At 52.6% G+C, this 24,053-nt stretch overlaps 9 protein-coding genes across 9 annotated transcripts; 5 read left to right on the forward strand and 4 right to left on the reverse strand.

Moving 5' to 3' along the window:
* Window positions 1-346: 346 nt before the first annotated feature.
* Window positions 347-1,814, forward strand: PODANS_1_13480 (uncharacterized protein; the record flags this gene model as incomplete). Its single annotated transcript, XM_001905015.1, has 3 exons — window positions 347-948; window positions 1,032-1,702; window positions 1,759-1,814. 3 exons carry the CDS (start codon window positions 347-349, stop codon window positions 1,812-1,814), a joined length of 1,329 nt encoding a protein of 442 aa, XP_001905050.1.
* A 767-nt stretch (window positions 1,815-2,581) lies between these two features.
* On the forward strand, window positions 2,582-3,526 carry PODANS_1_13490 (uncharacterized protein; the record flags this gene model as incomplete). The annotated part of the gene is made up of 1 exon (XM_001905016.1): window positions 2,582-3,526. One exon carries the CDS (start codon window positions 2,582-2,584, stop codon window positions 3,524-3,526), a length of 945 nt encoding a protein of 314 aa, XP_001905051.1.
* A 1,242-nt stretch (window positions 3,527-4,768) lies between these two features.
* PODANS_1_13500 (uncharacterized protein) lies at window positions 4,769-8,449 on the forward strand (the record flags this gene model as incomplete). The annotated part of the gene is made up of 2 exons (XM_001905017.1): window positions 4,769-6,928; window positions 7,010-8,449. 2 exons carry the CDS (start codon window positions 4,769-4,771, stop codon window positions 8,447-8,449), a joined length of 3,600 nt encoding a protein of 1,199 aa, XP_001905052.1.
* Window positions 8,450-8,904: 455 nt separating this feature from the next.
* On the reverse strand, window positions 8,905-9,511 carry PODANS_1_13510 (uncharacterized protein; the record flags this gene model as incomplete). The annotated part of the gene is made up of 4 exons (XM_001905018.1): window positions 8,905-9,124; window positions 9,235-9,247; window positions 9,337-9,370; window positions 9,500-9,511. 4 exons carry the CDS (start codon window positions 9,509-9,511, stop codon window positions 8,905-8,907), a joined length of 279 nt encoding a protein of 92 aa, XP_001905053.1.
* Window positions 9,512-9,908: 397 nt separating this feature from the next.
* On the reverse strand, window positions 9,909-11,579 carry PODANS_1_13520 (uncharacterized protein; the record flags this gene model as incomplete). The annotated part of the gene is made up of 3 exons (XM_001905019.1): window positions 9,909-10,524; window positions 10,577-11,105; window positions 11,285-11,579. 3 exons carry the CDS (start codon window positions 11,577-11,579, stop codon window positions 9,909-9,911), a joined length of 1,440 nt encoding a protein of 479 aa, XP_001905054.1.
* A 1,609-nt stretch (window positions 11,580-13,188) lies between these two features.
* PODANS_1_13530 (uncharacterized protein) lies at window positions 13,189-14,413 on the forward strand (the record flags this gene model as incomplete). Its single annotated transcript, XM_001905020.1, has 2 exons — window positions 13,189-14,203; window positions 14,268-14,413. The coding sequence occupies 2 exons, from the start codon at window positions 13,189-13,191 to the stop codon at window positions 14,411-14,413; spliced, it is 1,161 nt and encodes a 386-aa protein (XP_001905055.1).
* Window positions 14,414-15,702: 1,289 nt separating this feature from the next.
* On the reverse strand, window positions 15,703-16,818 carry PODANS_1_13540 (uncharacterized protein; the record flags this gene model as incomplete). Its single annotated transcript, XM_001905021.1, has 5 exons — window positions 15,703-15,753; window positions 15,846-16,023; window positions 16,137-16,392; window positions 16,498-16,545; window positions 16,773-16,818. 5 exons carry the CDS (start codon window positions 16,816-16,818, stop codon window positions 15,703-15,705), a joined length of 579 nt encoding a protein of 192 aa, XP_001905056.1.
* Window positions 16,819-18,207: 1,389 nt separating this feature from the next.
* PODANS_1_13550 (uncharacterized protein) lies at window positions 18,208-19,348 on the forward strand (the record flags this gene model as incomplete). The annotated part of the gene is made up of 4 exons (XM_001905022.1): window positions 18,208-18,424; window positions 18,490-18,962; window positions 19,028-19,169; window positions 19,227-19,348. The coding sequence occupies 4 exons, from the start codon at window positions 18,208-18,210 to the stop codon at window positions 19,346-19,348; spliced, it is 954 nt and encodes a 317-aa protein (XP_001905057.1).
* Window positions 19,349-19,922: 574 nt separating this feature from the next.
* Window positions 19,923-23,904, reverse strand: PODANS_1_13560 (uncharacterized protein; the record flags this gene model as incomplete). Its single annotated transcript, XM_001905023.1, has 2 exons — window positions 19,923-22,987; window positions 23,049-23,904. The coding sequence occupies 2 exons, from the start codon at window positions 23,902-23,904 to the stop codon at window positions 19,923-19,925; spliced, it is 3,921 nt and encodes a 1,306-aa protein (XP_001905058.1).
* Window positions 23,905-24,053: the final 149 nt, after the last annotated feature.

Genomic DNA, 24,053 nt, shown 5'->3' on the forward strand with positions numbered 1-24,053 from the left:
GTCCGGCCCCCGGCTGCCGGATCGGCCCCACTTTGCCAGCTACCTTACCAAAGCTTTTGTGTGGCGACAGCGCAACAAGGGCCCTGCATCTCCAAGACGACTGGGATGTCATCGAGCCTCAAACCGTTTGTTCGCTTTGATAAGATAAGCCCAAGGCTCCATTTGACCTTCGACCATCCCTCATCCCTGCCCACCTGTCGTACACTCCCCGGTTTCCAACCTTTTGGATTCAACCCAACCCACCCCTCGATCGAACACGTTCGCACATCTTGCAATTACATCTCGAATGCTGCTCGCTGCTCGCCAGCGTCACGGCTGATTGAGACAGCGCGCCGCTCTCGCTGGAATGAGAAGACTAGCTCCCCGATTGCTCAAAGCCCCGACAACACACGCGCGATTGAGGGCGGCTGTTCCGGCGGCCCTGGTCCTGCGATCACCATGGCCCCCTCGTCCGAAGTTTCCGACATTGCTACATGAGACGCTGCCAACGCCGAGTCAGCGGGCGACATTCCGGACTGCGGCTCCGTTGCAGTATTCGACGGACAATAATGACACAATTGCTGCCGAGACTGTTGCGACGACGACCGAATCTACCTCCTCCGCATCTTCCTCCGAAGAACCACCACCTCCGCTGCCGCTGGATGATGACGGCAGACTGGACCCGTCGGTTTTCCCGAAACTGCCGTTTTGTTTCGACACTGGGATTGGGCTCTTCGCCAAAAGAACACCAAGGCCGTTCCCGCCGCCGTTCTTGTCGCCTCCCTCGGGGTCGTTTAGTGATCCACTTAGCACGCATGATCGAAGTCGGGATAGGAGGAAGGTGTATGTGAATGGGCATTTGATTCAGGGTTATACCAATGGTGATGATGCTGTTTTTGCGAGCAAGTACTTTATTTGCGCGAATGATGGGGTGGGCGCTTGGAGTATGAGGCCGAGGGGGCATGCTGGGTTAGATTTTTATTTTTTTTCTCTTTCTTTCTCACCCACTTGCTTTCTTCTTGGAGTCCAATCTGACAGACAAACATATTCAGTCTCTGGGCCCGGTTAATCTTGCATTTCTGGGCGACGAATATATTCCAAGACGCGGCAAGTCATAGCCAGAGAGACTACCACCCCGATCCTGTATCCTACCTACAGCACGCGTACGAGCAAACGGTCGAGGCGACTTCGGAACCGAACGACTGGCAGGGAACAACCACGGCGGCTGGCGCACTGCTTCACTTTCGGAAAAATTCCGAAACGGGCGACCCTGAACCACTGGTGTATGTCACCAACATAGGAGACTCGCAAGTGATGGTTGTGCGCCCGTCAACGAGGGAAATGGTGTTTAAATCTAAGGAACAGTGGCACTGGTTTGATTGCCCTAGGCAGCTTGGTACGAACAGTCCGGACACGCCGGTGAATTGTGCCGTGGTGGACGAGGTACCGATACGGGAAGGGGATGTGGTGCTCGCAATGTCGGACGGGGTGATTGATAATCTGTGGGCGCATGAGATTGTGGAAAAGGTTAGCGATAGCGTGGAACGGTGGGAGAGGGGGGAGGGGAGGGAGGAAGGGGTTGTGGAGGGGGAGGATGGGAAGGATATGATGGGGTTTGTGGCGGAGGAGCTGAAGGAGGCGGCGAAGGTGATTGCTCTTGATCCTTTTGCGGAGAGTCCGTTTATGGAGCATGCCATCGAGGAGGGTTTGGCTAGTGGGGGTGGTAAGTTCTTTGGGGGTTGAGTTGATGTTGATATTGTTGCTGACGGTTGTGTGTAGGAAAGCTTGATGATATCAGTGTTGTTGCGGCGATGTGCAGGAAGAACAAGGGGTGATTTTAAGAAGATGGACAAAATTCGAAGGAAGAAACATTTTAATCCTGGGCTGAGGGCTTGGATACTCGATATCAAGGGGGCCTTGTCATTGAACAGGCCGGGATGGTGTAACGAAGATGGGATCGATCGTGTGGAGCATTGATTGGTTTGTGTAATGGGAAATGGCACGACTTGAACGGGCAAAGAAACCAAACATTGGGGTTTTCACGAGATGGGATTTGAGATTTTTCTTTTCCATGATCTGCTTTTGGAAGGGAGATATCTATACGGCTTGATACTCGGGTTTTTTTTTTCACATGCGTGGGTTAGGGTAGGATTCGATATGGTGCTAGGTCAGCAAGCAAGGCGGGTGTTGAGGGCTTGGTGTTTGGCGTTTTCTCGAGTTACAGTATCTGAAGTATCCTATAGAATAGCAGGCACTGAAGTATCTAAATCAGCCAAACATTATGATATTCTCAATTACTTCCTCAAAGTGTTGATGTCCCATCTTAGAGCCAAAGTGGAGCCATGTTGGGAGCTTGGGCCACCAGCCGTCAAGGTATCAAAGTGGGGCTCTTGCCTTGTGGAATTTTTTTGGGAGCCAAGCAAAAGTTCATGAAGCTTCTCAACCTCATAAACCTTTCTTTTCATCAACCTCATCAACGCCTGACACAATATCCAGCGACTTTTTTTCTGCTGTTCCGTCAATCACACTCAGTTCACGAATCTTTCACCACAAACCACCACTTAGAAAATCCGGATTCGGACGGGCAAACAATTTCACCACCATGGGCAAACGCACCAAGCAATACAAGAAGCTGATGCGGTCCTTCCAGATGCTCGGCTTCCGCGAGCCCTACCAGCTCCTCATGACGTCCGACATTGTGCTCGACACGATGAAGCTGGACCTGATGACCTTGTTCGAAAAGGCGCTGTCTACCAAGAGCCTCAAGCCGATGATCACGCAGTGCTGCATCCGGGCCATGTACGCGCGGAACAAGGAGCCGGGGGTGGCGGCGGCGATTGAGCGGGCAAAGACTTTTGAGAGGAGGAGGTGCGGGCACCTGATGGACGAGGACCCGCTGACGGAGAGGGAGTGTGTGATGGCGGTGGTGGACCCGAAGAGGAGGAACGAGAACAAGTTTCGATATGTGGTTGCGACGCAGGACGAGATGCTGAGGGAGAAGCTGAGGGCTGTGGTGCCGACGCCGTTGATGTATGTCAAGAGGAGTGTGTTGATTTTGGAGCCGATGGCGGAGGCGAGTTTGAAGGTTAGGGAGCGGGAGGAGAAGGCCAAGTATGTGACCCTGGAGTTCTTTTGCGTGGTGATGGAAATGCTGACTGGGTGTAGGTTTATGAGCGGTATTACGAGAGGGACGCATAAGAGGAAGAGAGAGGATGATGAGGATCAGTCTGGGAGTGATGAGGAGGATGATAAGGAAAAGGGCAAGAGTTCGATACAGGGTGAGGACGACAAGCCGAAGAAGAAGAAGAACTACGGCAAGAAGGGACCGAACCCATTAGCGGTCAAAAAGGCAAAGAAGGTCACGGATGGGCAGAAGGAGCAAAGGCCTAGGAAAGAGGAGACAGAAGCGCCGGCTGCGGAGGTAGCGGGCGAGCACAAGGCCAAGAGGAAAAGAAGGAAAAAGGCTACGACTGGTGAGGGCGCTAGTGATAAGGAGATCTCGGCCGCGGTTGATGCTGCGATCGCGGGTGCGGATATGCAGGACTGAGAGGACGATGCCAGGCTGTATAGGCCTGCAATAGGCCCGTGGCTGACATAGACTTCTGGCATCACATGGGCGAAAGATGTATTGACTTTGATGTATTAACTAGGGTTTTGCTGGCATAGATGCTAGCATAATAACAGTTGTATTTGGCGTCTGGAGCACGTGCTAGTTTGAATGGCATATGGCTCAGGGTGACATGTCAACCGGAGTTGAATGGGGGACTGCGGAAGCGGAAGCACCGGATGTACACCGGCCTGTCTACGCAAGAGGATGATGCACGGTCAGTGTTGGTCAACAGGATGGCGCAGTTCGTCGAAGTCGGCTGCTGAGCCGTTGGGATCTGGCAGGTCTGGAATGCAGCCAGATTCAGTACACGTATAAACCCCCCCCGGTCCCGTCAAGTGCTCGTACTTGTTCGTGAGATATATCAATCTGTTACATTTTTATCTTAACAAGCTTTTGGATGCCGCCTATGGCAGGAAACGGGGAATTGATACGCTGCATGCGCGCTGCAGCCAAGTGCAAACCCGCTAAATGGGCCGTGGGGTGGATGGACATCTGACGACCTCCGCCCCGCTGTGAAGGCGTCGTCACCGGCGAAGTTCTAGCGTCGTTCGACGCTGTTCGCTCAGTGGTGGGACAGAGCCAACCCCACCAAAATTCTGCGTCTGTCTTATCGGAAATGCCAAGTGAGACCCAAGCTGCAACCGTCTTGCCGTGTGTCGTCTTGGGCTCGCATTTGTCTGTTCAACAAATTTTCGAAAAGCTCATGAGATTTCCTCTTGTTGACTTCTTTCCAACCTTCCAGTTCGATCTGTAACTGGAGATCCCTCTTCTGGGCCTCATTCACGGTTGGCGTACCCAGAGGGAAGAGAAACGAAACAGCCCCCCAGACAAGTTGCTGACGTGACGCGACCCCGTTCCGTCATCGAGAAAAAAAAAGACCAGAGGGCCCCCTGTCAGCCCCTGTGTTTGATGAACGGGCACTAATTCAGGGTGCGCGCAACTTTAACTTGACCTCCCATCTTGAGTTGCCTCGACTCGTCCGTCCGCTCCCGCAGCTCCCGATTGAAACAAAGACGACTTTGTTCTACCGAGAACACACAACACCCCTGATCAACCCTCTCACGTGTCCAAAAGTACACAAGTTTTGGCAGTTGTACGCGTTTGCGACTCCTCTTCCGAATATCACCGTCGATCACGATTTGATTCTGTACCCGTTTAACCCGCCCCCCTGAACCAGCCATGCCGGGAGTTGACGGGCCCTCGGCTGGTAACGACCAGAACGGCCCGTCCCCAACGACGACCACAAAAGATGCGCCGCCAGCTTCGAAACCAGCTGTCGAGCTCGACGACTTTGGATTGCCGATAAGAAAGTATGTCCCGCCACCGGTTGAAATGAGCGAGGGAAGCGATGGCGGGGATGTCGCAACAAGTGCGAATGGATCCAAGAGTCCACAGATGGGCGCGACAACCGTGCAAGATGACGGTCTGTGGCGCATAGAGAATGGAGGGAAGGCAGGTCAGTCTGTTGCGGGGTCCACAAAAGCAAAGTCGGACGGCATTAGGAATGGGGAAGAATCCAGCAGCGACGATGAGTTCAAGGATGCTGTTTCCCAGCGGGGGGGCGTGGATGAAAAGAAGAAGGAACCTGGTGCATCGTCGGTCACATTCTCAAAGGAGTTGGAGCAGAGCAGCAAAGCGACCCCAACAGGAGCACCAGCACAAACCTCCACCGGATTCGATTCCGAGCCTGCCGCTATCAAGGGTGGAGAAGGAGATTCAGAGAGGACGAAGAACGAGACAGTGGATCAGGCTGTCCAGGAGACCAAGAATCCACAAGGCCACCAGAGAAACAAGTCGAGCGTCGCAAACATGCCCGCTGAAGCCTCAGAGTACTCGCATCAGCAGCTCACTGCCAAGCAGCCTGAAAAGGTACAAGGTGACGACGATGGGTGGCAAACCATGCCTGCCTATGCTCCGTATGATATCTACGACGATAATAACAGGCTCATCGCTAAGGAATACCACGAAGAGGATGACGACCAAAAATACGGCTATGGCAATTTGGGTGGAGCTGGCAAAGGGTATACCAAAGTCTTGGTAGACGACGATGCCGAATCTGCGACTAGCATGGACGAGAACACACAGTACCTATTTCAAGGCCGCGACGCCGCTGGAACCAGTATCACGGAGGATGAGGAAAACCAGCGCGACGCTGTCAGCCAGTTGCAAGCCACCAAGGATTTGCTGACAGAGGGTCAGAGAATCGCATATGTAGGCCTTACCAGACTGGAGCTCTCAGCCATGGTCAAGACAGTGGAGGAGTCTATCGGAGTCTCGTCCAAGAGCAAAAAGCATGTCGCCACGGCTGCAGAGAGCATGCAAATGTGGAGCCAGAAGATGATGATTCGACTGTATTCGCACATGGATATCAGTTCGGATGAGCAGGTCATGATTGAACAGTTGAGCGCCCATGGGGTCATTCCAGCAGACTTGACGCCTGTTTTGATGGCGAACGCTCGTGTGAAGAACCCAATGGCGGAGGAGAAGGAGAAATGGACGTCGACCAGCTCGAGGCCTTCCCGTGCTGCTTCGCTCGTCACCACCAACTCGGACGACACTGCAGAACCTCCACCGCCGTACTCGAGTAACAACGAATCGGAGCTCGCTGAGCCTGTCCAGGTGCCCTCTCAGATCTCGACGGCGCAAAAGATTGATATCGACATCAGGTGGACGGTTCTGTGTGATCTGTTCCTTGTGCTGATTGCGGACTCCATCTACGATTCGAGGGCCAGGGTGCTGCTGGAAAGGGTGGCGAAGGACTTGGAAATCAGCTGGCTCGATATTTGCAGATTCGAGAAGAAGGTGACGGATGCGCTGGAAATGCAACAGAGCGCTGAGAAGGAGAACTGGGATGAAACAGAGCACATGGAAAATCGCCGGCAGCGCGCTTTGACAAAGCGCTATGCCATGATGGGCCTTGCTACGGTTGGCGGCGGCTTGATTATTGGGTTATCTGCGGGATTGGCGGCTCCTATGATCGGTACCGGTCTAGCAGCGGGGTTTTCGGCGATTGGTGTCAGTGGGACAACCGCGTTTCTTAGTGGCGTTGGAGGTGCTGCCATCATCACGTCGACTGCAGCGGCGTCGGGAAGCATTGTTGGTGTCAGAGCTGCTAACCGGAGAACCGGAGCTGTCAAGACTTTCGAGTACAGACCGCTGAACAACAACAAAAGAGTGAACCTCATCGTCACTGTCTCCGGATGGATGACGGGCAAGGTCGACGACGTCCGGTTGCCGTTTAGTACTGTAGACCCAGTCATGGGTGATATATACTCGGTGTTGTGGGAGCCGGAAATGTTGACCAGTATGGGTGACACCATCAACATTCTGGCAACAGAGGTATGTTTAACAAAAGCAGGAGAGGGGGGGAAATCTCTGCTGACACAGGTGATGTAGGCTCTCACACAAGGTCTTCAGCAGGTCCTTGCCAGCACCTTCCTGGCAGTCCTGATGTCTGGTCTCCAGATCCCTGTCATTCTCACCAAGCTCTCCTATCTGATCGACAACCCATGGACCGTGTCTCTCGACCGTGCCAACATGGCCGGTCTCATTCTGGCAGATTCGCTCATTGACCGCAACTTGGGTACTCGTCCCGTGACACTGGTCGGGTACTCCCTCGGCAGCCGCGTCATCTTCTCTTGCTTGAAGGAGCTTGCCAAAAAGGGCGCCTTCGGCCTGGTGCAAAATGTCTACCTGTTTGGAAGCCCCATCGTCGTCAACGCCGACGAGTACCTGCGGGCTCGCTCGGTGGTGTCAGGGCGCTTCGTCAGCGGATACAACAGAAATGACTGGATTCTTGGGTACCTGTTCCGCCTGACCAACGGCGGCATCAGGCGCGTCGCAGGGCTGGCGCCGATTGAGGGCATCCCTGGGCTTGAAAACATGGATGTGTCTGAATGGGTTGTCGGACATATGGATTATCGTACCGCTATGCCCCGTTTGCTTCGTGAGTGCGGGTGGTTGGTGGAGAGCGACGAGTTCACCGAAATCGAAGACCCAGACCCGGATAACCACCAGGAACGGCAGCGCGAGCTCATCAACGAGATCGAGGAGGCGAGAAAAGAGCTGGAGAGGGAGGGGAAGTCGAATGAGAAGAAGAGTCGGTTTAGCTTGTTTGGCAGGAAGCAGAAGCTGCAGAAACAGGAGTGGGAGGTGTATGAGGATTCTTCCAAGACGGGTGGTGCCAAGTCTAGCGGCAAGACGGAGGACAAGGAGGGGAATAACCATGGAGTGTTGTTTGACGTGGACGCTATTCGTGCCGAGCTGGCTAAGGAGGCGGCCAGCAGCAAGCAGAATGGTCAGAGCGTGGATGAGGAGGTGCTGCAGGTGAAGGAGATTAAGAGTACGCTGCCGCCTATGAAGCTGGATTCGTCACGGACTAGGGGGGGCAGTTTGAGGGAGAGCAAGAGTTATGATGCTGTTCCGTCTGGGTTTGGGTCTCCGAGCAGGAATGGGGGATCGGATGAGTACCGCTCGGCGGCATCACCACCGGCGTATCAGGGGTACTCTAGCACCTCTGTGGGCGGCGGCAAGCAAGACAGTGGCTATTACCCGGCGTATGGTGGCGGTGGTGGATTTGGGGACCATGATGATGGGATACAAATGAAGTTTGATACTGGGATTGATGATCGCAAGTCTTCCTCGACGACGGCGGCAATAACAACAACAACAACAACATCAACGTCAACGAGTAGGGGAATGGACTACAGCGGCATCAATAATAACAACAGTCATGAGCCACCCCGCCCGGAACTGAGAGGCTCGCAAACCCTCCCGAATATCGCGTTGGCGGATCCCTGGGCGGACTACGAGGACGATGATTTTGGGAAGGAGAAGGAGATTGAGATGACTTTTGCGTAGTTGGATGTTTGTTGGGTTAGGAGAGAAACATTGAGGTATTGGTAGAAGACATGAAGGAGGATATAATTGTTTTTTGAAAGCATTGAGTTTTTTGTCACATGGATGAACTGGGCGGGCATAGCGTGGTAGGGAAGTTGGCAGGTTGGTTAATGGGGGCGGCAATGGTGGGATATAGGTTAGTTTAAGGGAAAGAAGAAAGAAGAGATGTTAATGAAGTTATATATATATACAAGAACAGACGAGGCTAGGTTACTTAGACAAGAGGAGCGAATGATGAGAGATATCCAGTGAGCGGTAGCAAACATGAAGATAGTAGTAGCATCACAAAACAGAACAATAAAGCGTGGGCCGATCTTTTGAATTGGGTGTTGTCTTGATTATTCTGCCCTCTCTCTCTATAGGTCTCGTCTATAGGCGCGCAAGATTGGGTGGGTGGGGTGTTGTAGTTGTTTTGATCAGCGACGAATCTCAAAACCCTCCTCTCCCTCCACCACATCCCGATCCTCCTTGTCGAGTTTGACAACCTGGGAGCCTCTCGGCCCCTTGTCCACCTCTTTGAGGAACTTGGAGAGGGCGTCCTCCGCCCCCTGAGCCTCGCCCTCGACCTTGTTGTTGTCTGTGTTTCGGACCCAGCCGGTGAGCTTGTGTTCGGCTGCGCGGCCGCGGGTGAAGTATCTACCATGGATGTATATATCAGCTTCCAGCTATTCGAAATCTTTTTGTAGCAGACACTACGGGGGGGGGTGATAAGAGGAAGCTAAGTCGAGAAAAAAAAAGAAACATACCGAAATCCAACTCCTGTTCATTTCGAAAAAAAAAAAGGAAATAACCATGTTAACCAGACAATATCTACTACAGTAATCGGGCGGCATGGTATATTAACCAACCTTGCACCATCCCCCCATGAGCAAGGAAATAAACCTAAGAACCATCATCATCGTGTTAGCCAGACCTTTGATATGAGAGAGACAGACAGGGCGAGACCAGACAAGGTGGGGAGACTGACCCCTCCATCACTCACGCCCAGATGATAAGACGGGACGCACTTACTCTTTTAACCATTTTGAGAAATCTAGATTTCTCTTGTTTTTCTGATTGTTTTTTCGTCTTTTACTGGCAACACTGCTATGTGGATTCTGATAACTCAATCAATTTAGGTGTGTAGAGCAATGTCTAATCGATAAAGAATGGAAGTGAGGCTAGTGATGTCACCGGCCAAGACATGACTTAGATGCAGATGAGAGCTCCGATAAGATAAGGGATGTCCCCCTTTTCTTTCAACAACTCACCCCTCTTATCATGTCAATCAGAGATGACTACCAACAAACAAACACGGCAGGTATACAGGTGCATTCAATACATTCATGATGAAGCTAAAAAAAAAGTCGGTCTACAAAACCCCTTGCCCGTTGCCCAATGCTCGCCCTCAACTCAACATACACCACAATTCAACCTCCCCCTATTTCGTATCAAAGCTGTACTGCAACCAACCACCCAAGGCACGCAAACTTTCCCACCGTACATTCTCGTCCGCCTCCCCCATCAGCTCCATCACCCTCGTCTTTAAACCAAGTTTCTCCAGCTGGCCCCTCTTCTCGGGCACCTCACGCACCAAACACCCAACATCATTGCACGCAATCGCTAGCACCGACTTGTCGTCCTCCCACGGCTGCTTCATGATATCCACCAGCTTGCGGATAAGCGCGCCGTTCTCGTAGTCTAGAATCTTGCGGGCATTCTCGGCCCAGAAAACTGTGTTGCGGTGGGGTGGGGACCAGTGCAGACGGCCAGAGTTGACTTCGCCTACATACTCGTCAAAGGTGGTCTTGGTTTTGGTGTACTCCTCGAGCAGCTCGCGGAGCCGGTCCAGATCTCCTCTCAGATCGGGGTCGTTGAACTGTCTCGTTTTGAGGGTCTCCAAAAGGGTTGGGAGGCGGGCAAGCACTGCGATGGCAAGCAGCGTGTTTTGATTAGCGGCGAGGATGTTGAGGAGGGTGGAGAGGAGTAGACGTGTGGTCTTCTCCTTGGGGGAGAGTCGGAGAAGCTGGGTGTAAAGAGCGATGAAGTCGTATTCCCTGGGTCAGTTAGCACTACCGAACAACATGTGACAGATAGGCATCGCCTTACTTGTTGAGATCGTCGCCAATATCGGCAGCCTCAAAGCTGAGCTGCCAGATGACTAACAGCACATGGTAAAGCAACTGAAGACCGACCCCTCCACCGAGAGAGCCCTCAAAGCCGCTTCTAGAGGGATTCGTTGTCCCACTCCAGAGGCTGGCCGTGGCGTCACCACCGCTGCCAATACCCGCTGCCGCTCGTAGAATCTTTACCAGGGGGGCCACAGTCTCGCTCCGCTGCTCCCAAAACTGCGCCCTGGGAACACGACCATACAAAAGTGATGAGTACTCTTGCACACCGATATCCTGAAGACCTGCGTCGGAATTCGTTGTGAGGGACGAGAGATAACTGTAGATGAGGGGGAGGGCCTTGGAGGCGGCCTGGGACTCGTCTCTGGAACCAGCCATGAGACTGACGAGCACAGTCGAGGTCAGAAGCGGGATAGGATCGTCGGTTACAGTTCTGTGACCGAGAAGAGGAATGAAATGTTGGTAGGGATCGCCAGTCTTAGCAAGTGCTTTGGAGAGCGCGGGGACGGCTAGCAAGATGGATTCTAGGTTAGCTAGAGCACTTTGCAATACAGGGTACAGTTCTGAAAGATGACAGAATCCATGTCGGGCATCGTCCTGGAGGAGTTGCTTTCTGCCACGGAAAGAAGGGGCCATCAGATTTCACATGGGAAGCTGTGATGGCTCGGCGTGGGAAAGGACGACATACTTGTGAGGAGGTCGTTCAGGAGGACGAGGATATACTGGACCACATCCTGGCGCTTGGCGGCCAATTCCAACACACTCTTCTTCCCTGATCCTCCCACGAACAGGGCGCTATATCCCTCCAGATCGGACTCGATTGTCTGTTTGCGCACGTCTTTCTTGACCTTATCGACGGAGCGGATGCGAGCGAGCTGCTCCTCGGTCAGGGTTCCTGCGCGCACGGCGCCATCCCAGGGAATCGGTCGCTGACGGATGTTGCTTTGCAGCGAGGCCAGATACGTCGGTGGATCGAGCGACATGGTGCAGGCAACCGTGGGTATCAAATGGTTAAGTCGGGAATGTCAATGTGGGAGCTTGGACTTCGAGGTTGGCATGAAGCTCTCAGCAGCTGGGAGCGGGCCAACCCAAGTTACGTAACTGCGCCAGTGGGCTTGGCGTCGCTGGGTGAGGCGTGGACGTCTCTCTTGCAGCTGTCCGCGCCGTCAACCGAACCAACGCCAAACACTCGATCGTGTCAAGGCAGCAGGCTTTTCAATTGCTACTATCTTTACGAGAAGCACACTGGCGCCAACCTTTATTAAAAATTGTCTACTACTCCGTACAAATCCAGGATATCCAAATCCTGTTCTCAGCTTGGCCAACCTGACAGGTATATAACAGTTCTCTTATAAGTGGGATTTCCAAGTCGTTGATATACCGCAGATATATATACATAATACGGCGTCACTCACTCATACATCACGTGTCTAGTAAATCGAATATGTTGGTGTCTCCTCTTCACTGCCATGGCCAAGGCCTTTGGCTGATGGGGACGGGGTCTTGCAGATGCGCGCGCAACGGGATGTTGCAAGGATCATGGCGATAAGTGATAATCATCCAGTGAGCCAAGATGGCGGGGCCTGAGTGGTAAACAGTGGACGTCACCATCAAAAGGGGCACGGAAGGGGGAGCTCTAAAAAAGCAGGGCAACAAGCCAAACCGGCTCCTGTCTGTCGGACATGGATTGGGGCTGTTTGACCGCTGGACAGGTACAGGCACCTCCTGCGGGCTGCCAGCTCACTCACGCATATTCCCCCGTCCATGCAACACCCGAGCCGGACCTACAGGACCGAGGCGCTGTTGTAGGTCAAAGATCTAGATCGGCCGAGAAAACGCTTGCGCAAAAGAAGCAGGACCCTGAACACGATGCAGAAAGGAGGGGAAGGGGAAGAAGGATCCGTTACAAAACGATGGGTCAGGTCCAACCAAGGGTGCAAGGGGAGAGAAAGATGACGAGAGGTGGGCGTGAAAACCGAGAGGCTGGGTGACAGTGGGTGGATTGGTCGTGACAGCTTCGGTTCGCGGGGAGGTTGGGAACACAACCCACACTGAGCCCGACCACCGTCACCTCACCCAGCCATTTCCAATTCGCGACTTTTGCAATAAATCCCGCCAAACTGCATTCCCCCCCCGGTTTTCCTCCCAGTCCGTTTCCCCAAGTTCTAGGCATTCTTTTCCCCTGGAATTTTTCCTTCTTTTGCATCTTACACTGTCTCACCACACCATTGACAAGAGAGCTGCTTTGAAGCTCCATTCAAGGTGTTATCGCAAACTATCTTGAGCGGGTCTGTCACCAAGAGTCGACTTACACGCATCTCGCCGCCGAACTCAGACCCCCAAACGGACAGGAGGATCACGGGCGAAAAGCTGTTTCACACGACATCCACGACTTTACGATTTGGCAAATTGTCATTCATCGGATTGCGCCGAGCAGGATCGCGTCAACACTGAGAATTTTTCCCGGCTTCACAAACTATCGGCGCCATCTCACCGCTCCGGCGGGCTTTCAATCACTTTTGCGGTTATCATCACCAGAACACACATCAAGCGACCAACTTCCCGAGACAGTCTCTCAGCTCGCTCCCCAAAATGTTGCGGCTCTGGCTTTTCCTAGCCGGCTCGGCCGCTGCGATCCCCTTCAACAACGGTTTATACGCCGCTGGTTATGGCTATCTCGTTCAGCGCGACGGCTGCCCAGTACCATGCGGTTACCAAAACCAGTACTGCTGCGACACCAACTCAGCATGCGTCACCAACAACGGGATAGCAGCCTGCACACCGGCTGCGGGAGCAGGCGGTGGAGTGGCCTGGTACACGACAACCTGGACTGAGACCAAGACTTATACCAAAACATGGCAATCCGTCATTCCAGCTGCGACCGGTGTCAGCGGCGCCGACTGCATTCCCGAGGCCGGCAGCGGGTGGATTGCCTGCGGCTCGATCTGCTGCGACTCTTGGCAATACTGCCAACACGCCGGGCAGTGTATGGCCAACCCCGGTGCTGGCCCCGGAGGCGTGGTTATCGTGACAAACACCAACACTGCCGTGCAAACCGTCACCACCCAGTTCAGCGCGCCATTTCGCGTTACTAGCGGCACCGCGACAACGACGAACTCGGCTGGTGGAGCTATTCAGACGGGGGATGACGCGGAACCAGTGGAGGGCGGTACAGCCGGTGGCTTGAGCCCCGGTGCCATCGCCGGTATCGTCATTGGCTCCATCGCCGGTGTCGCCCTTCTCCTCGCCATCTGCGCTTGCTGCGTCGTCAGGGGTCTTTGGCACGGTGTCATGGCCATTCTTGGGTTCGGCAAGAAGGACAAGAGAACAAAGGAGACCATCATCGAGGAAGAGCGCTACACCCGCCGCGGATCCTCGCACGCCGGGCGCACCAACCACGGTTCGTGGTATGGCGGCCGACCTAGCACAGTATCATCGCGAAAGGATAAGAAGAGCGGCGCCGGCCTGTTGGGGATGGGAGCCGCGCTTGGCACTCTTGCGTTGCTGCTCGGATTGAAGAAGGATAAGAAGAAGAGAGCCCCGGTCAAGAGCAGGAGTGATATCAGCAGCAGCTACTACTCTGATGTTTACACAAACGATAGTCCTAGTACGTTTTCTCCCTGACCCCCTTCCACACCATTTGCAAATGAATCACTAACAACCCCAACCAGGCTCCCTCAGCAGCGACAGACGAACCCGCCGATCCCACCGCCATAGCAGGCAAGGGAGCAGGGTAACGAGGACGACCACGACACGTGTATCCCGCGCCCCGTCGGCGAGGTCGGCCAGATCACCAAGGAGGTCTCCCCCGCGGTGATGATTGAGCTTATTCTCATGACCACCGACTTTTACCCTTGCCATATTTTCAGAGATTCAAGGGAGAAAAATAAACACAACCCAAATGGATCTTTTTTTCTTTCCGACGAGCAACACGAAGTCGACTTGTACATATTAAGCCCCTTGCACACACACACACATCGCCCCTTTTGCCCCTTCTGCACCTGTGTTTTACTCTTGCAATTTTTGTTTGTTCTACGCTGGGGATATAGAGTTTTGGCTTTATTTGTGTGTGATTTTTGAAACCTGACCCTTTTTTTGGTATGGTATGGGATGGTGGGTGGTTTATATTCAGCACTGGCGTTTTGGGCGTTGTCGAGAAGCAAGCAAGCCATGCGAGAGGGAAAGGGAGGGGGGCTTTGCTCAGGGAATGGAGATGTGGTATGAAGTTATGTAGAGGAACTGAAGAAACGAAAATGAGATGATGTGAATTCTGATATCTGTATAACGAGCCTGCTGAATGTGTTGAGTGAATGTAAACGAGAGATAAATGTAACTGGTCTTACGGTGGTACTTTCTCTTTGAATGGTATTTTTTTTAATATAGCAAACCATCCGAATAACTTCGTCCCTGGCCGCATCGTCTCTCCACCTGAAGAGTCTGAACTATATATACATCATAACGCTACCAAGCGCGGGGATAAGCTAGGCTTTTGGCAACGATGGAGCGTGGTGATCTAACGTTGACGAAAGCAACACTGCCAAACCAAAGACCTGGATGGTAGCTGGCGCCTCTCATGGAATCAATCAATCCATGTAATCTTGCCGATGCCCCCAGAGTCCATGTAGTGCTCTCTGGACCTGCTATTGCTCCAAGCTGGAATTGTCTAGACGCGATATCAAGGACAAAAGGGGGTCCCATAAAGTCACCATGCTCATATATCAAATATCAGAGGCTAGAAACACGCAGTAGTTTGACTTGCTTGTTACTTCCAAATTCATTTTCCGTCCGGGAGTAATTGACACATGCTTTTCCCACGAGAAACACCTTGGCTCCGCCCGTGATAACTGAATCACCAGTCTGCTCTGGGTATCATCATCGCCCAAATACAGGCGAGAGCAAATCATCATCATTAGCTCGAGAAAAAAAAGGCGTGACCTCGAAGACGTGATATTGGTATGCACACCGCAAAACCCGTTTGGTTGAGAAGGAGGTTGCCCATTTTGCCAGCAGCGTTTTTTTACGCTACAAGAAATATGCAAATGCCCATGACCCCTTGCCACTCCGGTGTAACCCCATAAAGCACAAAGAAACCCGTGGTCATTTTCTTTACTCCTCCTCAACGTTGCCCTTCTCGGAAACATAGATACCGTCCAAGAACTAGAAGCAGTGTTAGCACCATAAACCTTATCTTCCTCGTAGCACTGTAGCAAAGTGGCTGTTGGTCCACCGTAGCTGGGGCCTTCACACACCTTACGGATATCCTTGTTCCGCACTCTGCAGATCTGCTGGATATCGGCGGCGCTCTGGGAAACAGCCTCGAGGGAGTTACCCTGGAGGATGAGCTCATCCTTCTGAGCCTTGGAGGCCTCAACCTCAACACCGGGCTGCATCACGACAGTGCGGACGAGCTTCTCACCGACGAAGTTGCTGTAGCACACCCACTCGTCAGCCCAAATTCTTCTCCCATGTTCCCAAGTTCCAAGTGTTCGTCACATCTCCCACACTGCCATCCTGGGGCTGCACATTCGTTCGTAACATACCGGATCTCGACGACGTGGTTGCCAGTCTCCTTGTTGACGTCAAGGTTGACGTTGATGGGGAAATGGGCATAGACGTAACGCATCTTGTACTTGAAGCCCTTGGTGACACCGATGATCAAGTTGTTGATAAGGGTGCGGACGGTGCGGAGAGCGGCAACGTTCTTGCGGTTGCCATGGTGGATCTCGAGGCCAATAACGCCCTTCTTGATGACGGAGAAGTTGACGGCGATGTGGCTCAGGTCCTTGGTGAGCTTGCCTGTTGGAGCGCGTTGTTAGGTTACTGTTTCTCGCCAGAACGGGACAGCCGCATTGTCCGAAGCTGTTCCCGGCTCCAAAGTGAGGATTGTGAGTTTCTGCTTACCACGGGGGCCCTCAACCGTTACAAGTCTCGACTTGATGGAGATCTTGACTGTATCGCAAAATCCGTCAGCAATTGCCCTTGCTTCCATTGACAAAATCCCAAGCAATCCCGCCCGATATCGATCGAATCGTCCCAATAATCGCTGGCTAAAAAAACCGGTCGGGTCTCGTCATCGTCGTCGTCGCTGGTAATTCGATATGATGGCGCCCAAAGTTCCTCCTTCTTTTGATCGGGCGGGACGCAATGGATTCATTTCGACAGCACTGCACACGTACCGTTCTCCGGGACCTCGATGGTCTCCTCACTGTGGATGTAACGCATGGCTGCGGTGCTGTTGGGTTAGTGAGGAGGCAAGTTGATTTCTCGTCGTCAAGGTGGACGGAGGTCAGTTGCAAGCCCGAAAAAAACCACACACGATTTTGGGACCCGGAATAATTCAAGTTGTGCGCCGGTTGAGCCTCCAGCTTCTGTTAGGGCAGAGGTCCAAGCGCTCCTGCGATTGGTCCAAAGAGGGGAGGCTGGAGCAATGTGGGGTACATTCTGGCCTGTGCGTCTTCTTCTGTCGCCTGCCGCAATTGAATTTCACCCCTCACCACCAGCAAAACATCAACGTCGAGCCTGGGTGGATTGTAAAAGACGTTTCGAAGCAAAAGAGGGAAATACAACGCGCTACGTTTCAACCGAGCCCCGTACAGGTTACTTTCGGCCACATTCGTCACATGAAGTTGATTCTGAGCAACTCTTGGTTGGTTGACATCACATCTGCCATGAATATTGGCCTGAAAAGAGATACCACTTGTTGTCCTATGTTAGGACTTCGCAGGTGCTTGTTCTCAGCTCTGTATACTGATTCAGCTCTTTATTTTAAATGGGGACCCGGGCCTTGAGCTGCGTTATACATGGATATGTCGAACGTGTCTCACTTCTCACTGATCAAGAAGGCCATCAACCATCTCTTTGCCCACCCTAGAGTTTGATGCCGTAGGAATTTTGTGTACTTAAAAGACTTGAGGACTCTCAATGTGTCTAGTTGCAAGTCTCAGTCTCTCAAGCTACTTCACTAGACTATTTTGATGGTTTTGCAATCCCCAATGCACATGTAGTCGACGAGGTGCCATGTAAGAAGGGCTGATGAAATTCCAACTTTCATCACACAAGGCTTTATTCAGTTCACCGAGGCACTTATCCATTGAACATCAAATGAGACCCTTATATACTTAATACCGGTTATTTAACTTGTCCTTTTTGATCTTGGACACATGTTTAAGTAGAGTACCGATATCAACTTGCCAGGAGGACGGCAAAGCCAAGCTCGCAGTCGATGGACGTCATTGGCCGACGAAGCCTAGAGTCCCACCCACTATCTGGAGCTCTCCCGTGCCGCGCGCAGTGCTTCCTGCCCGCACCGACAGCTCGCAACTCCAGACATCACAGGAACAACGACGGCGCAACACAGTTCAAGCTACAATTTATTCGAACTTGCGGTCTCTCAGCCTTGTAACTCCCTGTGCAAATAACACATAACAAACGTATCAAAAACCCCGGGCTCTGCAGTTCCTTCTTCCTCAACAATTGAGCCGCCGCCATCAGTGTCCAGCCATCCCAGCAGTCCAGCTCCACATACATCCGAGTCCACGACGACACATCATATCATACAACCAGACACAAACAATAGGGCAGCAACTTTAGAGGAACGAATACAAGCCCATCATGTCGTACTTCTTTGCAACCCCCGTCGATATTGACATAGTGCTAGAAGATGCCGACGAGAGGTCAATGGTCGATGTCAAGCTTGATAAGAACCGACGGGAGAAGGCACCCTTGTACAACGACGGCGAATCCGTCAAAGGCGCCATCACAATACGGCCAAAAGATGGCAAGCGGCTAGAGCACACAGGCATCAAGGTCCAGTTCATCGGCACAATCGGTATGCGCCCCCATGTCCTCCAGTTCCCTCCAAATCCAAAACTCTAACCCCATTGCGACAAATAGAGATGTTCTTCGACCGTGGCAACCACTACGAATTCCTCTCCCTCGTCCAAGAACTCGCCGCCCCAGGCGAACTCCAACACCCACAGACCTTCGACTTCAACTTCAAGAATGTCGAGAAGCAGTACGAGTCTTACAACGGCATCAACGTCAAGCTGCGCTACTTTGTCCGCGTCACGGTATCCCGTCGCATGGCCGACGTCATTCGCGAAAAGGACATTTGGGTCTACAGCTATCGCATCCCCCCCGAGATGAACAGCAGCATCAAGATGGACGTTGGTATCGAGGACTGCCTGCACATCGAGTTTGAGTACAGCAAGAGCAAGTACCACCTCAAGGATGTGATTGTGGGGCGCATCTACTTCTTGCTTGTGCGCCTAAAGATTAAACACATGGAGTTGAGCATCATCCGCCGAGAGACGACGGGAGCGGCGCCTAACCAATATAACGAGAGTGAGACGCTGGTTCGGTTCGAGGTAGGCTATTTGCATACTCCTTACTCACCTTTGTAAAATAGGACTTTGACAGCTAACAGCCTTAGATCATGGACGGGTCGCCATCAAGAGGAGAAACGATACCTATCAGGCTGTTCCTGGGCGGGTTTGACCTAACACCAACGTTCAGAGATGTCAACAAGAAGTTCTCCACGAGATACTACCTCAGTCTCGTCCTTATTGACGAAGGTAAGCAGCTTTCTCGCTACGACTCCCAATGTGACTGGTCTTCTAACAACTTGGTAGACGCGAGGAGATATTTCAAGCAATCAGAGATCATCCTGTATCGTCAAGCCCCGGAACTCACCAACGGGCCAGATGGCCTACCAGCCCCAACAGAGGATAGAATTACCACTGTGCCGGCGTAAGTTGGTCAGGACTTGGCGGCGGTGGCCATGGCGGTGATGAGAGGCATCCTTTGCTGACAGCTTTGTGGGTTCAGGAAAAGGAAGGAAGGGGCCAGTTCGGATTGAGAGAGGGCTTTTTTTTTGTGACAGCGAGGAGATTCTTGTTTCTGTTAGCGAATTTGGCTGTACAAAGCTTATGTTTGATAATTTTCTCCAGCATTGGGCAGGGCGTTTTTTGGAGTTTAAAATAAAGGGGTTGTCATGTCTTCAATGTCAGCCAAGGATTTCCTCCCGAGTAGTTGTTCGCTTATGGTCACCGAGTGTACACAAGCAGAAGCGCAAAATGGGGATAGCCTTTTGACAATGGCAACAAAAAAGGCATCTCCCAATTTTTGATTCTCCTCAAAAAGCTTTAAAATAAAAGAAACAAAACCCCTACTACAAAATCGGAAAAAGCATTCATTACAAGACCCAGCAAAAAACACCAACACCCAGCCGCCGCCGCATCCCTTGGTACCCATCCATCTTCCCTTTGCTTGGCTTACTCCCCCTCCCCCCTTCCATCTACAAATTCTACGTTTTTGCTGTTGCTGTTCTAAGCAATATCCATCATGTCCACGTCTTCGTCACCCTCTCCCATGATACCAAACTGATTATTCTGAATCGCCACAATCCTGTCCAGCTCGAGCTGGTAGTTCTTCCTAATGTCCGCCAGCGTCAGCAGCTTCCTCGGCGCCTGCCCCTCCGCCGGCCTCGACAAGAACGACTTCATCTTTGCAACCAGCGCCGCGTCCTCCTCCTCCTCCCCATCCACCACGTTCTCGACATCGAGCTTCTTGGAGAGATCCTCCAGCTGCGCGTCGAGGTCATCACCACCACCGCCGCCGTTGTTAATTCTAGGAGCGGCGGGGGTTGATTTCTCCTCGGAAGAGACATCCTCCAGAATGTAAGCTTCCTCGGGCGGCACGCAGTTCAACGCGTTGATCAAAAGAAGATACTGCCTCGTGACCTGCGTGTCCAGCGCGTCGCCGTTGACGCTGTTGATCTTGTCGCCCTCGCCTGCCTGGCGGAGCTTTTGGAGCCTGTCGAGCAGGATGGCGGCGCCACCGCGGTAATCGTTGTGGCTGATTCTCCAGGCGTAGAGGATCTGGTGGTAGGGTACCCCGCTGAGGACGTCGCGGGTGGCTTTGCACTTCTCGAGGAGGATGTCATCCACCTTGGGCTGCAGACCGGAAAAGGGGAGGCTGATGAGTTGCTTGTTTTGGCCCGTCTCGCACATCTTCTCGACGAGCTTGCGGAGGTAGGATCTCTGCAGGGCTTCGTCCTGCATTTGGAGGAGAGCAGAGTGGGCTTCCTCAAAGTGGGAGATGGCCGTGGAGGCGGTGAACAGACGGCTCAGCATTTCAGTCTTAATGCTTGCTGTGTCCTGCGCACCGGTTTGCACGAATTGAAGAGCCAGGCGGGAAAACTCCACGACGTACGAGTAAGCCTTTTGGCGTTCGAAGAGAGAGACGATATGGCTGTAGTAATTGGGGAGCCCACTGTTAAGGAGGTTCCATTCTGTATCGTCGAGGAGGCCGGAGCTGTGGCGATCCATGTGCTTCATGGTGATGCTGAGGCCAATGGCTGCTCTTCTGAAGTAGTAGGCAGCGGTGTCGTTATCCTTGTGTGCAAGGAAGACACGACCTTGGATATAAATGGAAAAGGGATCCTGGTCGGCGAACGGCTTGAGCTCGAGTGCAAGATCTGGTCGGTCATGTTTGAGCAGGCCGCATTGGAGAAGGCACGTCTGGAGGATGGTCGTGCTGCCAGGGGCGCAGAGGTCCAATACCAGGTCCGTGATGGCGGAAATTAGTGGCTCATTGCTATCTTCTGGCAACCCATAGAGGTGACCTGTAAGCCCCTCCAGGGCTGTCACAGTGTGTGTCTCCTCCTGTCCACGCTTGGCTAACTGAGGAGAAGAAACACCAGACACCACCGCAACTCTGGCTGGAATGTTCAGCTCTGTCTTGACCATCCACCTCAGATGCTCCAGTCTTGAGAGAGCCCCGATTAATCGCCGGTAGATGGAACCCACGTCGAACCGCGAGTGAAGTGGGCTTTCCTCTTCATTTTCGATATCAAACTCCATGTGAACGAGAAGTACCAGCTGACTGAAGAGAATTCTCCGGTGAAGCTCGACTGTATCTTGAACAGAGCGGACAATGACCTTCCGCCCAAACCCAGTGAATTGCTCTCTAAGCTCCTGTGAGTTGGCGTCGCTCGTGGCTGTGATCAAATCAAACAGATCCTCATACAGACGAGAGGTTACTGTCCGGTAGTTCTGACCAAGAATGTCGGTGACTTGGGCGATATCGTCATCCCCGACCGATGACCAAAACCCTGCCCGATCTAGGAACAGCTGCATCCTTTCACTGTCCGGCAGCGAAGACTCTTGGAACAACTCGGCTCGAAGGGCAGCGTGGCTTAGTTGGGATGTACTGTCGTTGAAACCTTCCACAAATGTGAGACCGGCAGCAACCAGAGCAGCGACATCCTCATCCTTCTTCTCTGGACTCGAAAGATTGTGATAAACACGGTCCATATCGCTGCATTCCCTTACGGCAGCAAGCAAGTCTGCGCATGCAGTCCACACCATTTCTTCCTCCGGATCATATATCAGTGCAAGAGCTTCGCCCCTTTGCTTGTCAAGCTCAAGCAAAAGACGCCAAAACCGCATCCACTGCGTTTCGCTTGTACCCCTGAACTGCTCGTAATCAGCACCGCCGGCTGAGGTCTGTCCCAATGCCGCCGTGGACCCCAGAACAGAACAGATGGACTCTGCAATACTCTTGCCCGCTCTTGAAGATGTCTCCTTGTAGGTACCCAGTCCCTTCTCATAAACGGCCAGAGCAGTTTCAAGCGTAGCCTTGGAAAATCTCCCAGGGAAGAAGATAAGATCGAGCCATTTCTCAGTGGAGTCGATCGAGTTCCATGGCCCCGAAGCTTCCACTGTTGGTACCGAGTTTTCAATATAAACCGTCTTCCACCCGTCATCAAAGCACCGATTGCCGTTCCGTGGGTGTATTTGCAGCCTGTGCACGCGATAGCTGGTGTTGTTCTTCCACAAAGCCCAGAGTTCCGGCCCTTCTGTTTTGCCCATGACGGCGAAGTCGGCCATTGACCAGACATCCATCGAGGATGGGCTCGGAGGAATCAATTGCTGGCCTGGGAAGTAGTCGGCAACATGAATCGACCCCTGATCGTTGGCCTTGACTTTCCAGAACTTGAACTCGCCGTTACCGACAGGCGAAAAGGTCGTAACCAGACACTCGCCACGAGCGCCTTCCTCTATTCGGATTAGATTGCTGTGCGAAGGATTGATGTTCCATGACGACCCATCCTGCACATCCCTATTCGCATTCAAGATGTCGCCAGTATATAAGATTGAACCTGTGCGCACATCCCACACCCTCATTCTGTGATCTAAGCAAATCGTGAATAGAAAGGCGGTGTTTTCGAGTCCCATGGTCGCCACTGCTGTCGATACGGCCGCTGTCAACTCCATGTTGATCTTTTCGTATCGGACCGTCGGGTTTCGCTGGAAGGGAACAAGCCCACGCAGACTTTGTCCCCAGCCGGCAACATTGTAAATGGTTTCTTTCCAAGGCGACGCATGTACTGTAAACATGACAAAATTAGCACCAATAGTTCCAGCAAGGCATATGACATAGGGCCTTACCATCGTGTGTCTTGTTTCTGTCAAACTTCAAGATGCCGCCGTCATGCATAGTGACGATAAACTGATCAGAGTTGACAACCGCAAGGCGATGCGGGTGCTTAAACCCAAACCCTGGCGGCGAGTATACCCGGCAAGCATCTCCCAGCCCCCCGTCACTCGTTGTCTTGTTGCGGAAGAGCTCAGGTCGCAGTGTGATCGAGTACAGCTGGTTCGACTGGTCGACAACGAAGACGCACAACGAATCGGTATCCTTTGGGTCTGCAAAGCCGATGCATGAACTGTGTATCGCAGAAGGGAAGCGAAGGTTGAGAATCAACGGCGCATCGACGACTTGTTGCTGCTTGCAAACATCGGCGACGCGAATGCTGAGAATGGTGCCATTTTCGAGGACACGCCAGAGGAATGCTCTGGGAGACTTGTGGTGTTTTCGGTAGTAGATGGAGGAGGCAGTCGCAAGGCTCCTTGACCGGTAGCCCTTCTCGTCGTCGGTGCTGGTTCGGTTTGAGCTCGCCCGTCCGTAGGCGCTTTGCGGTGCGACGCGGAGCTGCACAATAGACGATGGCGAAGCAGGCTCTAGATTCAATCGCGCCTCTTTGTAGAGTATCTCAAACTTCCTGGAGGGCATCTTGACCCCATGTGATGTTTTTAGCGACCAATCGACGATCCCGGGGGCGTTGTCGCGTTTCGTTGCTGGTAGAGTGGTCGCGGTTCTTGAGCTTTGGAGGGCAGAATTCTGGCCGCCTTGCCAAGCAAGCAAGGAAGCTCTGAGCAAGACTGGGCAGAATGGCCCGGGCTGAGCTAGGGTGGGTTTTCTGATAAGCTGATAAGACACAACAGGCGGGAGCATCTCGACCATCAGCCAACTGGAACCTTGATTTATGCTTTTGTTTTGTATGGTAGGTAATAAGCCAGGAATTCCATGCAATTAATTCAGTACTGAAAATACAAGCTAAAATCAGATAAGATCATCCTACAAATGCAATGTCTCGAAACGCCTTGCTTGTC

Source organism: Podospora anserina, chromosome 1 (assembly GCF_000226545.1).
Source record: "Podospora anserina S mat+ genomic DNA chromosome 1, supercontig 3".
Classification (NCBI taxonomy): Eukaryota; Fungi; Ascomycota; class Sordariomycetes; order Sordariales; family Podosporaceae; genus Podospora; species Podospora anserina.